This window comes from Oculina patagonica, chromosome 7 (genome assembly GCF_052425735.1).
Source record: "Oculina patagonica isolate OP01 chromosome 7, crgOcupat, whole genome shotgun sequence".
Taxonomy (NCBI): Eukaryota; Metazoa; Cnidaria; class Anthozoa; order Scleractinia; family Oculinidae; genus Oculina; species Oculina patagonica.
The window spans coordinates 15,826,462-15,848,546 of NC_135764.1; the positions used below are offsets into that span (position 1 = coordinate 15,826,462).

The 22,085-nt window shown below is 39.3% G+C and overlaps 1 protein-coding gene across 1 annotated transcript; it reads left to right on the forward strand.

Moving 5' to 3' along the window:
- Positions 1-3,680: 3,680 nt before the first annotated feature.
- On the forward strand, positions 3,681-21,229 carry LOC144661189 (solute carrier family 23 member 2-like). Its single transcript, XM_078521891.1, has 12 exons — positions 3,681-3,803; positions 8,413-8,526; positions 9,341-9,498; positions 9,993-10,084; positions 10,764-10,831; positions 10,997-11,153; positions 11,246-11,270; positions 14,254-14,377; positions 15,499-15,655; positions 15,736-15,989; positions 16,926-17,199; positions 17,637-21,229. The coding sequence occupies exons 1-12, from the start codon at positions 3,783-3,785 to the stop codon at positions 17,954-17,956; spliced, it is 1,764 nt and encodes a 587-aa protein (XP_078378017.1). The 5' UTR covers positions 3,681-3,782; the 3' UTR covers positions 17,957-21,229.
- The last annotated feature ends 856 nt before the right edge of the window (positions 21,230-22,085 follow it).

The following is a 22,085-nucleotide window of genomic DNA, read 5'->3' on the forward strand; positions in this document are numbered from 1 at the left end:
AAAATGTTTGGAATCTATCATTTTTCGAGCCTTTCGAGAATCTCGGCCTCAAATTGTGTCGGTCCCCTCCATACAAAGCCTTTGCCCAAACTAAAATTGTTGTCCGACTCACGCAGAGGTGGGGGGGGGGGGGGGGGGTGGACTCAACTCAGCAGACTCAGCAGAAATAATCAATTGTCACGAAATGAGTTCCCTTTGGTTAACTATTGGCAACGTTTTAGTGTGTGAAAGACTTGTACGAGTACAAATTTGCGTTGTTAATCGTTTTAGGTTAAATTAATATTAGCGCCTAAAGACTTGTACTAGTAAAAATTGCGTTCTTAATCGTTTTAAACTTCACTGTCTTCGAGCGCTGAACCGCTTACATTCTTAATTGGTTATGTGACGTAAGATTTGGGCTACTCACGTTTTTGATTCTTATATAATGTTTGTAAATTTGACAAGTCACGTTTTTTCTACAAGAACGGAAGTGCTGAAGCACAATTGTGCAACTCAGCAGAAATAATCAATTGTCACGAAATGAGTTCCCTTTGGTTAACTATTGGCAACGTTTTAGTGTGTGAAAGACTTGTACGAGTACAAATTTGCGTTGTTAATCGTTTTAGGTTAAATTAGTATTAGCGCCTAACGGACTTGTACTAGTAAAAATTGCATTCTTAATCGTTTTAAACTTCACTGCCTTTGAGCGTTGAACCGCTTACATTCTTAATTGGTTATGTGACGTAAGATTTGGGCTACTCACGTTTTTGATTCTTATATAATGTTTGTAAATTTGACAAGTCACGTTTTTTCTACAAGAACGGAAGTGCTGAAGCACAACTATAGAGTGACACTTACAAGTCACGCGCTTTGACCACCCACAGCGGAAAGTATTCCCTTGAGAGTTAACAAGAATGCGATCCCTTCCGGTTCAGATTTGAGTCCACTAAACGCTATTCTCCTCATTTTTGCTTGTAAACAAGCAAAAAAAGTCGAAAAAATGAGGTGTTTTAACTGAACTGGAAATTACACAATTTAATTTGTATTTATGGTATTTTTCTGGTATTTCTTTTTATGGCCCTCGGATTCCCGATCAAATTGGAATTAAGAAGTGTTGGATTTCAGTTGTGGAGGGGAAAAACCGGCAAACCCGGGAATAAACACCAGGGGCAAGGACGAGAACCAACAACCAACTCAACCCATCTATATAACGTCAGGTCCGGGATTTGAACCTGGGCAACACTCCGGTGGGAGGCGATTTGCTCTTTGCACTGTTTTGCAATTAGATAGTCGAAGCGCTGTGCATGCCCACAAATATTAATAATCATATCATGGTAGATTTTTCTCAAGTTAAACACTACAAAATTCCTGTTTTTCCATGTTGGCTGCCGATTCCTTTTTGTTTTTGTTTTAACAATTAAGGTTTCAAAAAAAAAAAAAACAATTAAGGTTTCACTGCACTTGTTGTTAATGATAACCAGCAAGAAAAAGTCATTGAAAGTTTAAAATCTTAACCCTTCTCACAAAAGAGGTGAAGTATCTTTACAAACAACACAGCAACGCACTAGAGCTACAAAACGCGCATGAATGCGCAAAGAAGGAAATATTTCTCTGCTACCGTCTACCCCTATTCATCTTTCACCGGGTACTACCAACGTTACTCGGTTGTGTGAGAATGCACGAGCATATAGAATCATACATACATTATACATCACTTTTGTTTACCCTCGGATTTGTAGAGTAGCTTATACAGCTAATTGATCTCCGAGCATTCCACAATACATAGCACAATGGGCAAAGACCAGACCACAACACCGGGAACTCCTTGCCCTTCTTTTTACGATAAGTGTGTAGGTTCTTTTACGTCCCCTGCTGACCGTGACACTGAAGATGCAGGAGACGAGGCCTACGGTTTATCGTCCTTATCCGAGAAGACTTGAGTATCAAACCATTTGCAGATGTGTTTGCAAAGGCAACATATTCTCCTCAGTTATTTTTTAAAGACCCTGAGTGTTTGTCCGGTCTGGGACTCGAACCCGAGACCTACCGCACGGTAGTCCGGCGCTCTACCAACTGAGCTAACCGGTCGGTGGTTATGCATTGTGCCATGGGCATTCATTTGCAAACGTGACTAAATTGCGAAGAAAAGTGAAGTTTGTCCCGATAATTAAGATTGATTTCTTTTTCGAAAAAGTCACCTCTTGAGGGAACATGGTATATAAACCTTAAGGGACCATTCATTTTTTAGAAGGGGGGGAGGGCCGGAGGAATCCCTGTGTGTATTCAGTTGAAACTTTTTGGCCCTCCCCCTGTAGTAGAGTAAAAAAAGGAAGGCCCTCCCCTAAAGTGCAATATTAAATTTTGCGACCCCCCCCCCCCCCACACACACACACACACACACATGAAGCTAAAAAAAATCACATCAAACCTCCCATTCTGTCCCAAACCTGCTATAACATACAGATCGGACGTGAATATTTGATTCTACTTGTGAAATGAAAACAATAAATCGAATGCAAAGTATTGTTATGCGAATCAGTACAGATCTGTATCTAAAGTTGCTGAATACTAATTAGCTGAGCACGAGTTTGTATCAAAAGTTAATTCTATTGTTTGATTTGTATTGGGGTTTACAGTTATGTACACGTGATCTGAATACTGTGCTGGGATTGGTTTGCATCCGCATGAATATTTAATGAATTTTACAATGAAAATAAAAGGTTTTGATCTGGATGGAGTGTTCTTCTACGCGACCCCCCTTTTCAAAAACGAAAATAACGATGACCCTCCCCTTTTGCCACTGTAAAAAATTAGTGACCCCCCCCAAGATTCCTCCGGCCCTCCCCCCCTTCTAAAAAAATGAATGGTCCCTAAGCACAAAAACTATCCAAAATAAAAAGGCTGTGTCCCCTTTTTAGAAGGTCTCCCATACCGCTTTGCAAAATTGAAACACGTAAAAAAATTTTTGGGCCTTTTCACGAGTCACGAATGGTGCCCACAATTCTTTCACGTTCACGCATAAATCAAAGCGATCCCTGTTTCGACTGTTACGCTCGGAAGGCTTAAACAATGTTAAAACCACAGAAATTCCAGCGTTTTATATCATGTCTGTTAAGATCATGCACGCGACAAATAGCTGACAAAAGTTGCATCTGTTCAAAGCACAAACACAGGGTAGCAAACAAAGACCTACATTTACTAGAACACTAAAATACTTGGAAATTAAGTCACGCGAAAAAAGATGATTCACGAAATTATCAAAAAATTTCGCTCACGTGTACGTAAAAAATGCTCAAAATTGAGAAACACGAATCACGAAAAATTAAAGCTCAAATCACGTTTCACGGAAAAATAATAATAGAATAAATAAATAGCCCCTATCACACCTAACGTTAAAAAGTATACGAGACCCTTTCTATATGTTTATTTTATACTGCTTTTAACCTTTTCGGTTCACCCAAGGTAAAATGTTCCTTTACCGTAATCAGGTTAAGCCTCCCTACGTCTAAAGTCAATTTCCATTTTTACTAATACGTGCCGAATTTTCACAGTAATTTAGTCGCAAACAATAATCTTCGAAAGACCCTTCAGACATCAGACACTTCCTATTTTTCAACGTCTGCTTCAGTGACATCGGAGACCATTTGCATGACAATACAGCCGAGACATAAAGTCACGCATTCACAATTCACGCGTCATAATTTTGATTCAGGTTAAACTAATACTGTGGAAAACTCTGCAAGTCTCGTCTCCTTCATTAGATCAAGAGCCTTTGTAGTGTATATACATATTATAGAAAAGTAATGCCACAACAAGAAATCAAGGTAAGTCAAGCGACAGTAATTTTAAAATACACGACACAATGAAATACAGTTTTCAAAGTACATCTCACATAAGCAGCTGAGCCAAAGCAAGTTCGGGGACCCTTATGTTGAGGGTTTAAAAAAGATTGAACCTTCTTGTGGAACTTCAACCATACAATCAGTACCTGCTTGTAGTAGTTCTTACAAGGAAACGTCTCTCCAATACGATCGGACCATTAGATCGCATGATAATCCAGCTATATGTATTGAAAACGTCTACTACAAGTGATCACGTTTGGCAACATGCCACAATCGTCAGAGGTTCACCTGGTGTGTGACTTTTGCGGGCCTATTTTCCGACTTCTTGGATACTGAAACAGCTAGAACTTTTCTCATGAGATATTTTGCAACCTACTGCAATTTGTAAGTTTAGTTATCGGTTGTTATATAGTCAACGGAGTAAGGTGAAGCCAGTTTGCCAACATCCTCAAATTCAGTTCTGGGACAAGCATATGAAGCTTGAACACACTGCTCGCCATCCTACCACCCGTCATCAGTTTGAGGGTTTCCAATACTGTCGACTAGATTCGACCCGAAAAGAGTTGTCGATTCTAAAATTGTATCCTATAAGCTGATATTAGACGATTTTTTTTTAAATCCACAGTAGCTTGTTGCCGGGCCCCGATAAAAGATTGTCGATTCGACAAATGGATAATTTTATTCATATTCGATAAGTTCGACGATAAGTGGAGTTGTCGATCCGGCAATTGTGTCTCATTTGCGAGACTTCCAGGGTCCCAATGGAAGTTTTTTTTCGATTCGATCGATTTATTCTAATAGTACAATGGATAATATAATGCTTGAACGTTTCTTTTGTGCAGATATTAATTGAGGTAAAATTCGACTCGCATTTCAATGCATAGAAATCGGTGTATTGGCGAGCCGCTTTAGTTCTCGGGTTACTCTTGCCTCGTGCGCGCTCGCGATTGCAATCGAGTCTTTGCATGCTTCAAGTCATGGTACTCCTCTTATCGTTAGTGCGGAGGAAATGTTATGAAAATCAACTCCGACGATGATATCCATGCTACTTTTGGCGTTTTTAGAACGAGGAATTTACATTTTCTTGTGTATTTTTGTTCTATTGATTAACATACGACACATTTACAGTAAATCGAAACTTGTGTATTATATAAAGAAGGAAATTACATGTATATTATAAATAGGGAAATTATATATCTAGTGCAAACTTTTGATACTTATTACTAACATACGACACATTTACAGTATATCGATAAACAAAAATAAAAAAATACAAGAAGGAATAGTAAAATAACGATTTAATTTAAACGAAATTACACGTTCACGTTGCTTACATGTGAACTATAAATAAGGAAATAATATCTAGTGCATACTTTTAATACTTAGCACTTAATTAATTTAAAAAAACTTTATTACTAGATTGAAATAGACAAAGAAGGAAGCAATTGTCTGTTATTCTAAATTATGACAATTATAATGAGTGGATGGTATTTCTCAATACGTAGCCTGAAATTCATTTTTCCAATAAATTCTTTAAAATGGCATGTTTTAGATTGAAGCTTCTGACAATTGTTGAGCGAAAGTACTAATATCGAATTCGAAAGAAGCCAGCAAAATTGTTTCTTCTCGCTTGCCGCATCGGCACGTGCCGAAGGAGGGTGCCCCGGCTAACCGAGTTACCCGGCTAGAAGGGATGAAACCTAGCCTTTTAGGGCCTGTTTACATGGAAGGCGGGTGCCCCGGCTAACCGAGTTGGCTAACCGAGCTACCCTGGGCGAGCCAACTTTTCATACGTTTCTCAAGAAAACGTATTGAAGCCTTTACATGCTAGAAGGGTAACCCGCCTTGCCGGGGCACTCGGTCTACTTGCCCCTTCTAGGCGGGATAGCTTTTTGCCATGTAAACGGTTATGGCCGAGCTATCCCGGCTTGCCGGGATAAGTTTTCGCGCGGTTTTATGGCATAAAATGTATAAATTCTGGACCCAAACAGTGCTATTTGATCAAAATTAGTTTAGGGTTAGGGTTAGGGTTAGGGTTAAACCGGCTGGAAATATTTCTTTGAGCAAATTCGAAATTTTCGTGGGAATGATTATCCTAATTCACGACACAGCAAATTTAATTTCAATTTGGCGGCCAAATACTGTTGAATTTCGATTGAATTTCGCCAAAAATGAACGCAGAAAATTTCTGAGAACTTGCACATCAAATTAAAATAGGTTTGAAGACGAAAAGCCTTGATTATTCAGTAAAAAGTCATATTTTTCTTCAATCATTTGAAGCTACATTGTTTACCCACGCCGTGACACGCTTCAATGACGCTGTCTCATCTCGGGTAGAAGGGTTGCGAATTCTGCATGTAAAGGCGGGCTAGGTTTTATCCCTTCTAGCCGGGTAACTCGGTTAGCCGGGGCACCCTCCCTCCATGTAAACAGGCCACACCGAGTTGAGACAGCGTCATTGAAGCGTGTCACAGCGTGGGAAAACCATGTAGCTCCAAATGAATGAAGAAAAATATGACTTTTTACTAAATAATCGAGGCTAGCCGTCTTCCAACCTGTTTTATTTTGATGTGGAAGATCGTAGAACTTTAGTACGTCCATTTATGGGGGAATTCAATCGAAATTTAACAGTCCGGCTTTGGCCGCCAAATTGAAATTAAATTTGTTGTTTCGTAAATTAGGATAATCATTCCTACGAAAATTTCGAATTAATTAGCTGTTGCTCAAAGAAAAATTTCCCAGCCTACAGAGAAAACTAATTTGATCTAATTTTGGTCAAATAGCACTGTTTGGGTCCAGAATTTATGCATTTTAAGCCATTAACTTCAAATTTAATTTAAGAACACGCGCGAAGACTTATCCCGGCAAGCCGGGATAGCCCGGGCATAACCGTTTACATGGCAAAAAGCTATCCCGCCTAGAAGGGTGTCCCGGGCAAGCAGACCGAGTGCCCCGGCAAGGCGGGTTTCCCGTCTTGCATGTAAACGCTTCGATGCGTTCTCTAAAGAAACGTATAAAAGGTTGGCTCGCCCCGGGTAGCTCGGTTAGCCGGGTAACTCGGTTAGCCGGGGCACCATAGGCCCTTAAAGCGTCGGCCGTCGCGACTGACAATTTTAGCTGTTCCTCTGCGAAGATACAAAAAGCGCTCCTTTGCCATTTCAGAATGAACTAAAAAGAAATTATTAGTTAAGTTCAAAAGCCGATTTAAGTCACTCATGATACATGTATAAATAGAGATTACTCCATGGAAAATGCGCGCGTACGATTTTTATTCACGAGTTGAGTAGTATCAGAAAACGAACGAGTGAGCGTAGCGAACGAGTGAGTTTTCTGATACAACTTTACGAGTGAATAAAAATCGTACGAAGCATTTTCCATGGTGTAATTTGTTTATTTTATAGATACTGAGGTTTTTGAAAAGCAAATTATATCGCTCGACTTTTTATCAGTTACGCGCGTGTTTAGGAAACCCATTCATCTGCCATAAACTAAAATAACTAAAACATGTTTGTCTTTCAAAATCACATCTTTAATGAAGTAGCACAAGAAATGAGACGTCAGTTTATACTCTCACAACTTTTACAAAAACAACTTTTGATAGAAAACCTGACTGAGACTTGAACAAAACTTGCAAGTTCCAGTGTTTTAACACAACAAAACAGCGCTAAACGCTGAATAACTCAACGCGAACTCGAGCGAACTTTTACCAAATTAAATCAAGAAAACGGTCTGCCAAAACCAAGGACAAACCTGCAGTGTCTTAGTCATCATCTGAATCAAAACTCGCTACAATCCCTCGGAGTGAAGACGGCCCGTATTCTTGTTTCCTTCCTTTGTACGAATTTACTCAAAGGTTTATTCAACTCGGTAGGAGGAATTTCGATTATCTCGCTTCGTGTTTCTCTTTTGTTTGAAGAAACTTTGTGACAACAAGGCCGTCTTGTTTCGTTTTCTTTATAGTATTTTGGTTTTCCTGTTCTGCAATATAAACGACTCAGTGGAGCCGTTAAAAACACGAACAAATCTTGAACGTGTCTCCGCCATGTCGCCGGTGTTTACGACGAGAATAAAAATGGCGATACGTGTTGTTCACAAGTGAGTTTTCGTCGTTCGCGCTTGTGATTGGACGAACGACGTTTTTTCACTAGTGAGTTTTCATCGTTCGCCTTTCCTTTTGGCTAATGCATTTTACGTATCATTTGTACGCAATCGTTTTTTCGTGAGAAAATCTCAGTATCTATGATATAAAGTTCTAAGAACAACACAGCGGATAAAGTTCGTAAAAACTATTGACGAGTTTTTTCCGGCCCGGCAGAATGTCTGGGTTGCGATTTCAAAACAAGTAACATCTTGCATTCTACAACTCGCGCATAAAGTTTATTGAAAAAGCATTACAAATACTCAGTAAATACTCTGCTTTTGAAGGAACATCTTTGTGAAAAAGTTCTTTTCCAGGCCAATAGCTTATCATTAGAGTTTCGAGTAGAAAGTAAATAGAACCCGACCATAACCAAAAGTTTATTTCAGAAGACACTTTGTCGCTGTTTACCTTTTCTTTAAAAATGCTTCTATTCTATTTCCTGGTTTGAAGGTTATTGAGTCTGATACTCCACCTCGAACCCAGACGAAAAGACGAGCTTTCGGCCTGTCTTACCTCATTGATGAGAATCCACCATGGCACATCTGCTTATTGCTGGGCTTCCAGGTAAGGGCAGCCCTTACTAGTGGGTTTTTCTCTTTTAATTTGAAAATCATTTGAATATTTTGCTTGGCTTACCCAATGAGGAACTTTAAATAACCAAAACTTTACTTGCATAAAATATAAAAATGTTTAAAACAGATCTAAAAATATAAAAGGGAGAGTATCCTTTTATATTTTTAGATCTGTTTTAAACATTTTTATATTTTAAGCTATGACCACAGATCGCTCCAGCAATTTTCTTTACTTGCATGTTCAAATGTTCTGCTACAAAACTGTGTGGCTTAACCTTCAGACTGACTACCTCCCATTGTCACATCAATTTTTCTATGGAGTATTTTTCTGTGATAAACAGTTGGATCGTGCACAGTTGCATTGCATAGCCTACAAAGGGTCAAACAAGAAAACTTCTGGGGTTTGCTGAACATGTAGGGATTTCGTGTGTTTTGGTGTGACTTACTGACAACAGGACTGACATAGACAATAGGCTAGCTACTTTACAACGGCAGCATCAGTTCATTTTGATGGTTTTTATCAGTACACTTCAAAGAAATTAGCTAATTTCAAGGAAAGGATTTCACATAGATTCATGTCGTGCAATTGCGGCGTTAATCGTACTAGGGCTGTGACATCAATTGCAATAAAAAGGTTGGGGCGATAGTTCCTCGTGGTTGAATTTAATCGTATCGGCAGATAATTTAAAGCATTTGGCATTAGTTCTTCAGTTATAACCAAGGTGTGAGCACTAAATAATACTTAGAAAATCTTTATGAGAAACTGAAAAAATCGTTTCTGTCCTAACATAATTTTTCTTGTTTAGCATTACCTGACCATGTTAGGAGGAACTTTGGCGTTTCCCTTCCTTCTCAGTGGGCCAATGTGTTTTGCAAATAACACACTTGCAATCAGTGAAGTACTGAGTACCTTATTCTTCGTTTCTGGTCTTATAACCTTGCTACAGTCTACGTTTGGAGCAAGGTATTGAAAAATAAATCAGTATTAAATCTTAAATTATCACCAGATCGAGTTAATAAAAATTATTTAGTTACGCTGCTTAGTAATTTCAATGGTAAAAAATTCACTAAATGTCTAAATCACGACCTTTCTCAGTCACCCAATTTTTGTTGCTCGTCTGATTATGCGTCTCTAGTATAAAGACAAGAAGGCACAAGACACGTTACGCGTCTAGACGATCTTCCTTTCGGTATTCGTCTTTCAAGACGCATTTCGAAAAGAAGAAAGAAAAGAATCTGTCTGTCTATCTATCTATCTATCTATCGCCAAACCAATCGGCTCATTTTATAAAAAATGTAGCACTTATAGATCAATGTTAGCCGCCTTTAAAGTCTGCGAAAGGAGATTTAGCAGTCATTGATGATTCTGAAATATTCTTACCTATACTGCCCAATTATCGGCTTCGATTGAGGGTAATAAGCTAATAATAAAAACAAAATAACCTCATATGATTGCAGGCTCCCTATCGTTCACGGAGGATCTAGTGCTTTCCTTATTCCGACATTTGCCATCCTGTCTCTTCCGCAGTGGACATGTCCCAAACCTGAAGGTCAGTTTTACTGTTTTTTACGGACAAAGAACGAAAAAGTGTGGACATAAGAAAGTTGCAGAATGTCGCCCTTTATTTAACCAATGAGGACCGCAAGGACATATCAGACGATATTCCGCAAACTTAGTGGGACGATTCTTCTATCCAATCATTCACGAAATTTTATTCTAATTGCCACTATAAAGGCAGCTTTTCTTTCTTGGTTAGTGCGCCGGACTTCGGATCGAGCAGTTCGAGATCGAGTCCCGGCCGGGGTCACTGCGTTGCGTTCTTGGGATAAACCGAGATAAGCTCCGGCAGTGTGGGCCGCATGGCTCGTGGCTTCCCCTTTTAAGCCTTCCTGGGCCTCTGTTGCGGCGTACCCAAGCTCAATCCCGCTCAACTGACCATGCCACGGGAAGCGCTCTCTCTCGTTGTCATGTGACGTCACACTGGCAGTGATAAATCGGTTACACATAAACAACTATCTTTCATTTTTTCCTGGCTGAGTTAATTTGCGCCTCTCTCTACTCGTGGTCTGCTAAAAATTTAATCTTAACAACCCTTCGTAAGGGAACTGCTACCAAGTATCGTGTACCTACAAAAAGGTTTGTGTAGCTTTGGAAAAGTGCGATATTTATGCCATTCACTTGTTTCAGTATAACGTTTCATTGCTTACTTGATGTTCTCTCATTTAAAGAAAATGAAAACTCAACTCAAAGCTCACTTATCAACAATTACGACGTTTGGAAACCTCAAATGAGAGAGGTAAGGTTTGTAAACACTGGCCTTTCCTTGAGTTTATTCTGTTTCCATGGTCACCTCACTGCCATTTAAAATTATCTTAACCTTATCTATTCGTCCGTCCAATCAATTTGTCAAGGAACTAATCACTACCCTCATTGTTACTATTGAATTTTGTTCCTACGCTAGATCCAAGGTGCAATAATAGTCTCGTCATTGTTTCAAGTCGTGATCGGCTTCACTGGCCTCATTGGGTTTCTTCTTCGCTTCATTGGACCGCTCACCACTGCACCTACAGTCACTCTGGTGGGCGTGGCACTTTTCAAGGCGGCAGCAGAAAAGGCGGGTAAGTGATGTGCAAAATTCCGTATTGTTCATCGAACTTGTTCTTATCCGCTGTTCAATTTAAACAATTGGCTTTATCTCTTATTTTTATAGGTAAACACTGGGGGGTATCAATGGCGTAAGTATTTATGATCGGTTAACTCATGCCTGGTGTACGCGTTATATGCCAAAATGTTCCTTCTTGTTTAAAAAATATAGATTACTTCATGGAAAGTGCACGCCTACGGTATTTACGCACGAGTTGGCGAAGTATCAGAAATTGAACAAGTGAGATTTCTGTTACAAACCAACGAGTGCATAAATACCCTACAAAGCACTTTCCATGCTGTAATTATAATTTGTTTATTTTATAAATACTGAGATTTTTCCACACTGAATAGGTTTTAGAAACGTAATGCACACAGCTCATAAGTGTTCTATTTTTTTAAGTTCCCAGTCCTTAATTAATTTCTTCCCAGATCTAATCTTATTCCTGTCCTAGCCCTAACTCTGACGCAGAGAAATGGTACGATTAACGACTGATAACCGTAGTGAATCCAGTTAATCCGGGTATTTTGGTAGAGATCGTGTGAGTCTAAAAAAAATCGCAAAAATCTTCTTGAGATGGTGAGATTCTCGCCTGAAGTTGTTCCTCCCTTAAGGACGTCAGACAATCCTTGACCTTTCTAGAGGCTGCGGGGCTACTATAGCCTGGAAGTCTTGAGTCATCCGAGCAGTGCCACGAAAATCGTTTCCCAATCAATGAATCAAGCGAACCAAAGGCTATCCGAGTAGGGCACGTGATTAGTCGCAACGCTGGGCATGAGTCTTAATACACCTTTATTTTTCCCCCGACGTCTTTCCAGGTTAAGAAATTAACCCGCACTTCATCTGGGATAGCGACGGCCGATTCTGAGGCGACGACAAGTTCTGCAAAAAAGACGCAAGCTCTTTCTCTAAAGAGATATTTTGTCTTCAATGAAGTTGACTGCTTAAAGCTTCACTTCGAGCCTCAATCCGTGCAAGGTCTATAGGAGCTTTTAACGGTTAATAGCGTTTGGTACATAACAAAGTAAGGGGTTGCGGGGGCATGCTCCCCCGGAAAAAAATTAAATTTTTAAAACCCAGCGAAGAATAACCTAGGGCTGATCAGCAAGCAAATTCTTGACAGAGTTAACAACAGCATCAGATCCCAAACTAACGCCAACCAATGGAGAAACACACGCTCTGTTATCGATTGGTTCTCTGGTATAGAAGACAAGAGCCGACACACCTTCCTAATTTTTGATATAGTTGATTTCTACCCGTCCATTTCTGAAGCCCTTCTGAAGTTGTCGCTAAACTACGCGAGGCAATTTACTACCGTTTCCGATGAAGATGTAGAGATTATCATGCACTCCAGGAAAACCCTTCTATTCAACAACAACGAACCATGGGTCAAAAAAGGTGATTCGCCTATGTTCGATGTTGCGATGGGCAGTTACGATGGCGCTGAGGTATGCGAGTTGGTAGGTCTGTATATCCTGCACAAGCTTACTTCCGCCTACCCGAGTGGGAACATCGGCCTGTACAGGGATGATGGCCTAGCAGTGTTTAAGAATATGAGCGCAAGATCTCTTGACAAGGCGAGGAAAGATTTTTCAAAAAAAATTGGAGAACTAGGCCTTCAAATAACAGTCCAATCGAATTTGAAAATTGTCAACTACCTGGACGTGACATTGAACCTCTCCACCGGAAAGTTTTGCCCGTATAGAAAGCCGGACAACCATCCACTATACATCAATGCAAAGTCCAACCACCCACGTTCCATAATCAAGCATCTACCAGCAACTATAAGCACCAGAATCTCAGGCTTATCTTGCGACCCTGACGAATTCAACAAAGCATCGCAAGTCTACAATGATGCTCTCAAATTCAGTGGTTATCGTGACAGTCTGCGATATGTGAGAGATGACAACCGGACAGACCGCAGACGCAGGAACAGACCAAGAAACATCATTTGGTTCAACCCGCCTTACAGTGAGAATATCCAGACGAATATTGCGAGATCGTTCCTCCACTTAGTTGATAAGCATTTCCCTAGGTCACATATATTGCACAAGGTTTTTAATAGGAATAATGTGAAGGTCAGCTACAGCTGCACTAACAATATGGCAAGCATCATCAAGAGCCACAACTCAAGAATTCTCGCCAAGGACGACACTCGCGTCGAGTCCAATAAATCGTGTAACTGCAGAAATAAAGACCTTAGCCCTCTTGATGGTGGATGTCTTGTCAACAATGTCGTTTACAAAGCCACTGTCGCTACAACACCCGGCGAAACGAAGGTTTACATCGGCATATGACTGAGCAAAGTTTCAAAACTAGGTTCAATAACCATAAGCTTTCCTTCAAACATCGCACGCATTCACACGACACTGTACTATCAAAGTACATTTGGGACCTGAAAGACAACAACACCGAATTTTCGATCAAGTGGTCCATTGTCACGAGAGCAAGCGCTTACAGGGGAAACCCGTCACGCTGCAATTTGTGTCTGACGGAGAAGCTCTGCATACTATCAGCTGACAGATCCACCCTCTTGAACAAAAGATCTGAGCTTGTTACCAAGTGCAGGCACGAAAACAAGTACTACGCGGCCAATCAGAGACAGGATCGTTCCAACCGTCTTCCATGAACGTAGTTTAAATTGTACTTCACCGCATCTAACGGCACAGTCTGATGATCGCTTCGTGCGTGAAACTCTGAGTAACTGTCCGTGAAGTTTCTATCTTTAATTATTGTAAAACCAAGGGTATGTTATTTTGGGCATTCTGGCAAGATTTTTTACTATAACAGAAGCCCTCATTACAACACCTAAAAAGTATAATTATTTTCAGTGACCCACTGCCTCCCCCCCTACAGACCATATTTTTTGGCTGCCCCCCCCCCTTTTGCAGCCATATTTTGTTCAAGCCCCCCCTCAAATCCCACCAGCCCTCCCCCCTTTTTTTAAAAAAAGTGAACGGTTCCCAGTATTAAAGCCACAAGAGTATAATTTTGCAGTTAGATGTCCGCTGATGTCTTTTTGGATTATCCTTCTCTTATTTCTCTTTTTTTACTTTATTTTGTATGTGTTTCAGGACTATTGTGTTTATGGCTCTGTTTTCCCAGTACCTTACCAAGATCGATATTCCAGTGCCAATGTATAGTAAGGGACGAGGAGGTCTGTATATTGGCCGCTTTCCATTGTTCAGATTATTTCCAGTGAGTATTTTGGATGTGTTATGATGCATGTTTTACATTTAATTTATTACAAGTTCACTGAATTAACAATAAGCGAATAAAAAATAAAGGGGCATAATTGATTGCGCGTTTGAGCCTTGTGGCCATCAGGCCAAAGCTACCCTGGCTTCCGTAGCATTAAGCGACTAGGAGTGTTTCTAAACACTTCCCTCCTAGATGGCCTGCTATTTTAGTCCATTGCAGGGTTACTCCCAGAATTATATTCGCGTGTACCATTTATACACCTGGTGGGAAGAGGCACTGTGAGAGCAAAGTGTCTTGCTTATAAATACCTACTTGATATTTACAAATCTAACTACTGTTCAATTATCGATATTTTTGTCAACTATGTCCAAAGTTCCATATCCAGTTAACAAGTTCCTGACACATTAGACTACTTACAGGTTAGCGAGAGATCGAGAGAGATCGACTCGAGTTAAAAAAATACAGCAATGACATAAAAGAGGTATCCTATCCTAATGGCGACAAAATATCGTTACAAATCTCCTTCAACATTTTTTCCTATTTTTTTATGATCAGATAATACGAATCGTGACATCCTGATATGAAGAAACAACAATAGCGGATCTTCAGTTCTTTTAACCAACTAACGAAATATGTTATACATGCCATATTAACTTGACCTCAATAGAGGAAACGCATTCTAATATTAAACACCAACCCAAATTCTCTTTTATACATTCGTTCTCTGAACGCTAATATATAAATTTAGGCAAGCCTAAAAGCAGACGTCCTCAGTTTTTCTTTTTATTTTTTTTATTTTTTTTTAACTGAATTTTACAGTAACGTTTCCATTCTCGGTTACCGTGGTTGGCCAATAGGTTCAAGATGAATATCTTAACAACAAACAAGATATGCTCACAGCACAACAAATTATCTTAAGACAGAACAAAATTAACTCACCGCATAGAAAATAAATTCACGGCAAAAGAAAATTAACTCGCGTTAAAAGAAAATCGACAACGACAAAAACTAAATTAAAAGTCAATCGCTAACAAGTATACTCTTAAATACCGTTCTCTCTTGATGGTTTCTCACTCTTCTGTGACAGAACTAATGCGTGTTACATGTATGTTACACAGGTAATTCTTGCAATCGCAGCATCATGGATTATTTGTGCAATCATCACTGCAGCGGGAGGTTTTCCTTCCGATCCCAGCATTCCTAAGTACATGGCGAGAAGTGATTCCAGGATCGCTGTGTTGAAGGAAGCCCAATGGTTCAGACTTCCGTACCCAGGTTAGTGACAGAAAAGAGCGCCAAATAATTTTTCTCTACATTCTGTTTCTTTGATTTTTTTTTATTCACGTTAAATCCAGGTCAGTGGGGAATGCCTACTGTTAGTGCCGCGGGGGTGTTTGGGATGCTTGCCGGAGTGTTGACTACAATTATTGAGTCCGTGGGAAATTTCTATGCCTGCGCCAGACTGTCAGGAGCACCTCCACCGCCAAAGCACGCAATGAATCGTGGGATTGGAATGCAAGGAATTGGATGTCTTTTGGCGGGAGCTTTTGGTACCGGAAATGGCGTGAGCTCGTACGGTGTAAACATTGGCGCTATCGGCATAACTAAGGTAAGTAAACAAATGCCACTTGCATAGTTGTTGCCATTTTTGTTGTTGTTCATGTAATACGCTTAGGGAAATTGTTTCGTGAAAATGGTGCATACGAGGGACAATTGCTTTGGGCTATTGGTTGTGGTAAAAAGCATCAAAGACGGCGCCAGAGGGCTCTGTCGATTGTTGTTGGCTTTTAGAAGTCTGGTGCAATTCCTTCTTTTCCTAGATGGTCTTTGTCAGTTTTTTCTAAACGTTTGCTAGTCTGTAACCTCCCGGGTCAGTGGCCTGGCTGATTTTGTCAGTTAGTGCACGTGGTTTTTTCAAAGTATGGCCAGTCTAGTATTATCTTTCACAGTTCTTTGCAATTGTAAGAAAATCTATTGTTTCCAGTTTATCTTTTTGATTACGGCAAATTTGTCGTCATCAAGAATCGTTATTATCTTTCCGCGTAACCTTCATGTTCCATTTGCTATTGATTATTATCGGCTTTGATTCTCTTTGGTGGACGTGATTTACGAAAAAGAACACAGAGCCTTCGGGTCTCCCACAGGTCTTCCCTTTAAGCGATTGCCTGTTCGGCCATTTTTCTCTCTCTCTCTCTCTCTTTCATAGTCGAGTTAATGGCCATGATGGCTCTCAACGAGGGCCCTGTCGAACGCTATTTCCACCTAAAATGACAAGTTGGCATTCTAGGGGTACGTCCTATCTACCTGACAACCACAAAGGGGCCTGACACAGACATGCTGCATTAGATCTTTCACGATCTGGATAACAGGGGCAAACTAAAATATAAACTAAGCTGTTTCTTTATAATTATATAGTTGTATCATCCATTTAAGTTATCGCCGTTTTAGAGGTAACAAGTGATCTAGAACGTAAAATTAACAAATGTAAAGAGGGATTTCTAAATTTAAACTAAATTTTAATCGAAGACCTTTTACGCCATATTAGGTTGGAAGTCTTCGTGTCATCCAGTTTGGAGCTCTTATATTAATGGTTGTTGGGGTCCTTGGTAAAATTGGCGCGTTATTCGTCAGCATTCCAGATCCCATTGTTGGTGGCGTTTTTATGGTCATGTTTGGAATGATCGCCGCTGTCGGAATTTCCAATCTGCAGTTTGTTGACCTGAATTCCTCCAGAAACTTGTTTATCGTTGGATTTTCCATTGTGTTTGGATTGGCTCTGCCACATTACATGGACAATCATCCCAACGCAGTAGATACAGGTATGATTCACTGTTGCATTGCCTACAGTACAAAATACTTTCAACGACTGAGTCTAAAACGTAGGATCCACGCTAAATTGAAACAGAACTCATCTACCTGCAACAAACGAGGTCTTCAAGACCTCAACAAAACCGACAAACGAACTTGGACTTCAAATTGTAATCAATATTCAGTCTCCCGTTATTTATGGGTAGTTAGCATAACCAATATACACCTATTTTGCAATGCCTAAATGTCATATTGTGCGCGATGTTTCTGTTTGAACGAAATTGCTATTGTTTTTGCTGTGTTATCTAAATCTGTCGTTCGTTGAATTCTTTTTCAGGATCAATAATAAATCTGTTTGTTTACTTTTTCAATTTTGTTAGCTATAGTTTTCACCTCTTCTGCATGGACCAATAACCGGAAATAACGACATTATTCGTTCAATACACAGGAGTGTCGGAAATCGACCAGATACTAACAGTCCTGTTGAAAACAAGCATGGCAGTAGGATGTCTTGTTGCATTGATTCTGGACAACACCATCCCTGGCACCATTGAGGAACGCGGGCTCAAGGCTTGGAGGCAACATCTGTCAGATGACAGTGATGATCAGTTTCAAACAGTTTCTATTAAAGTCTATGATCTGCCGTTTGGTCTCAATCGCATCAGTAACTATAAAGTGGCCAAGTATTTGCCTTTCCTTCATTACAACGATGATGAATGCTCGACAACAGCCGATGTGGAACTAGATAGCGTTACGACTTCACTGTAAATTTATAACTTTAAAAAGTCTAACTAAACGGGAGACAGTTCTATTGATAAAGGGCACAATTGCTAAGAATATTGAGCCAGTAAGTAAAAAAAAAAATGGAGGGGGGGAAGGGACACATTGCGTGGTGTTTTTCTTCATTTTCGAAAGCCGACACTTAATAGAAAATAAAAAGTAGATTTCATTAGTCGTATTAAAAAATTAAATGGATCTAAACCAAAAGAAGTGCGTTGCCAAAATTTCAGGGTTGCCGAAAAGCTACGGTATCACTGGTACAACGAGAAATGTAAACAGATCTTTGGTGAGCGATAATCGATAATCGCTCTTCCATATTTGGCAGAATCGAATCGATAACAGGTTGCGAAACATGTATTATCTCCCGAGGCTGCATTGTCGACCCAAAGTCAAATTTCGTCATCAAACAGGTTGGAGCCAAACGGCCCTAAAAATAATCATTACATGGCCGATGTATTAAATTAATTTTGTTTTGTTTGTCCATTTTCCTACCAAAGTTTGCACATTGCCTTGGGGTATTGTCATAATTATTTCAGTTGTAACACATTGTAACTAAAAATTTGGTAAAAAAGAATTAAAAAGTTGACACTGGCTAAAAATATGGTTTTTGGACGTTTCGGCCACTACTGTTGCCTTTTTCAGCAAAGATAAAAATGCAAATGTTTAACGGCGTCCTGCTAGAATATGTAACCGATGTGTGATATAAACTAAATGAACTTTCTGAGTGCAAAAATAGTTTCTAGAGTATTCTTAACGAGTCTAATATTCTTAATGCTATTGTATACGTTTGGTAGCGCCATGTGTTCGTTTATAGCGTTCCTATCTCGCACGGATTGCCAAGCTTCACGAATTAGTCTTTGTTTCGACGCCAATGACCTGTCGACAATTTCAACGTTCTCCAAATCTATTTGATGGCCGTTCGGCGTATGGTGTTTGTGTAAAAAGGGAACTCGTAGATGAATTCCACTCACATCTCAATTCCATCAACCCTCACATCAAATTTACAATCGAGAGAAAATCAGAAGGTTCCATTGCCTTTCTTGGCACCAAAACAGCCAGACAAGAAGATGGCTCGATCACCGTGTCTGTCTACAGGAAAGCTACCAACACCGACCGTTACCTTGATTTCAAATCACACCACCATCCCCAGCATAAACACTCGGTTGCTCGCACTCTCATGGATCGCGCGAGGAACATTCCTTCCACCTAGCAGGATTTATCACGGGAAACTAAGCGAGTAGCGAAAGCCCTCGCCACTAATAACTACCTAATTTCATTCACAATGGCTGCCAACCGAGCAGACAATCGACCATCGTGGTTTTGTTATCCTCCCCTACGCCAAAGGTTTTTCCGAAAGAGTTGCAAACGTTCTTCGAGGCTTCAACATCAAGGTCGCCAAAAAACCTATTCGTGCCATCACGAACATACTCAAAAAACCAAACGACAAGATCGAGAAAGAGGCTTCCAGAGGAATTGTATATAAGATCAAGTGTAACGACTGTGACTGGAGGGTCCTGAAGGGGGAGTACCAATCTCTTCCCCCGGCCCATTTTTTTTCAAATCCCACTTCCCAGTGTTGAAATTCCATTCCCACTAGCAGAATTCAGAAAAATCCCAGTGTTATAAATACAAGCTTTTTTCTCTCAGTATCCGCAAGATTCCGGCTTCTAAATACAACCCAACAAAGGTCCAAATATTCACAAAGATTTGCGAAGATCTTCTGAAGACGATAGAATCCGTTTAGACTAGTAAAACGTGCAAGTAGGGAAGTTATAGTGATTATTTAAGTTACAAGTTTCCGCCACTTCACATTAATGTCATTCCTGCATGCAGGAAGTCTGTCATCTGTCTTGCTAGTGTTCTTAGTCTTCCAAGCGTGGTCGGAAGGATCATGATAAGCGTTGTTTCAAGAGCGGTGTCTACCTTTTCTTTGGAGTCGCTGTCACTGTCACACTAAAGCTGTCTACCAGCTCGTTATTAGGAGTCCTTAGTGGTAAGTTTGCATCCTCATCTGAATTAGGCAGCTCATCACTTTTAGGCCTGTCCCGATTGTGCCCGTAAAATACTGGAAAATTGCTTTCTGGAATACCAAAACGTTGCTGAAAAATTGTTAAAAATCCAAAGAGTTGCTACCTAAATTTCAAAAGTTTCAATCTAAATTTCTTGATATTTTTAGATAAGCGTTAATTGAAAGCTAAATTTTTCGTTCTTCACAATAATTGTAGTTTTTTATGACATCCTTGACTTTTTCGTACTTGATATGTTCTCTAAACCTATATTTCACTCAAGAATGGTCAGGAAGGCAAAATTTATCTGCAAAAAGGTGCTTAAAAGTTACCGAGCACATTCGGGACAGGCCTAATCACTTTCGCTTGGAGCTCTTTCCACAGAATACACATGGAACTTTTGACTTTACACGCACCGCTTTACACAAATATCGTTGACCGCCAATCGAGACCATAAGGGGGAAAAACATGATGGCTTAACACCCTAGAAATTTACAAAACGAGGCCAGTGTCAACTTTTTTATATTATTTTTTTAACATGCGTGGCTACACACCGAAATGTTTAAACAATGTAACTGTATAATAAAAAGTTTCTAATTTAGTAGACTATTTTATCGAGAACCTCTCCGCTATGGCAAATACTTCTCAATTGCAAACTCATATAATTTAAATTTCTGTGCCATGGGCTCCTGAGTTGTCCTATATCGTGGCCCTGGGCTCCCTGTGCGTTTACTTAAATAACATATGGATTGAAACAGATCTGATGTTCGCGGGCGTAAATATGTTTTTGACCCTACTGAGGCTCATTGTAGCGCGAGTCGTAGGCGAGGACTAAGGACTTTTCCAGCTTTCTGATTGGTTCCCTCCGCTATGAATCTGAGCCATTATCCTTAAGTTGACCAAATATGGAGAAATGATGACGAATTTCTTGTACTGGGATATATTGTTTTTTTTTTTTTTTTTTTTTTTTTTTTTTTTGCAATAAAAAGCTTTTATTGGTGTTAGGGCTTACAGTACAAGGAAACAATAAAAAAAACAGGAACAGGAATAAAGAAAGAAAATAATAAGAAAGTATAAAAGGTATTTACATGCGTTACAATTTGTTTTACATACAGTGCATACATTTATCGTTAAACTTAATTTTACAAGGATACAAAGAAAACGTAGAAATAGTAGTATTGAAAAAAAAAAGGTAACGTACTTGTATTTAAGAAAAAAAAAAAAAAAAAAAAAAAAAAAAAAAAAAACTACAAAAGATTTTCATATATTTCTTTGAATTCAGGCAGTTTGTTATTTTGGATCGCGATTTCTCTTTGTATGTTAAGTCTTTCTTTTAAGAGTGACAGAAAACTTTCGAAGCATAGTTTTTCATCGTGTAAACATTTACAGAATATAGAATATTTTGCAATGAGAAGCGTGTAGTTTAAAGAGTACGAGTGCGTCTTTTTGTCAAGAATTCCATATAAAATCATACTGTTTGATAATGTGATCTTTTCTTTAGTTTTGCTGGACCACCAGTTTTGAAATAAATTCCAAAAAGATAAAGTTAAAGAGCAGTGTAAGAACATGTGATCTAAAGAGTGTCTGTCAGTGAGACATTGAGGGCATAAATCACTATCTGTTATTTTGGCTTTAAAAAGGCTAACTTTTGTTGGAAGGATATTATGAATAAGCTTATATTGAAACATTGATATCTTTATGTCATTTTTTATCTGGAAGGGTAATTCATAAACTTTGTTTAAGTTTGCTCGGTTAAAACCGTACCTTAAAATTTTGCTTTCAGCGGTTGGGGGTAAAAATACGTTTTTTAACATAGCGGAGTAGACGTTTTTGGTAGAAATTATGTTTGTTTTATGATTTCCATTTTCTGTTGTTTCCCGGGGAGTTCTTTTAATTGTTACTTTCCAGTCATTCGGAATGGAATTGATCAATCCAAAATATATAGTAAAAGGTGTTTCAAGATGAAATTTTTCGGAGAATTGTTCAAAAGAAAGGAAACTACCATCATTTTGGAGAAGGTCTTTAATACGTAGAATATTTTTTTCGAACCAATTTTTGTAAAAAGTTGTTTTACCCTCGATTTTTATGTTGCGGTTGTTCCAAATTATTTC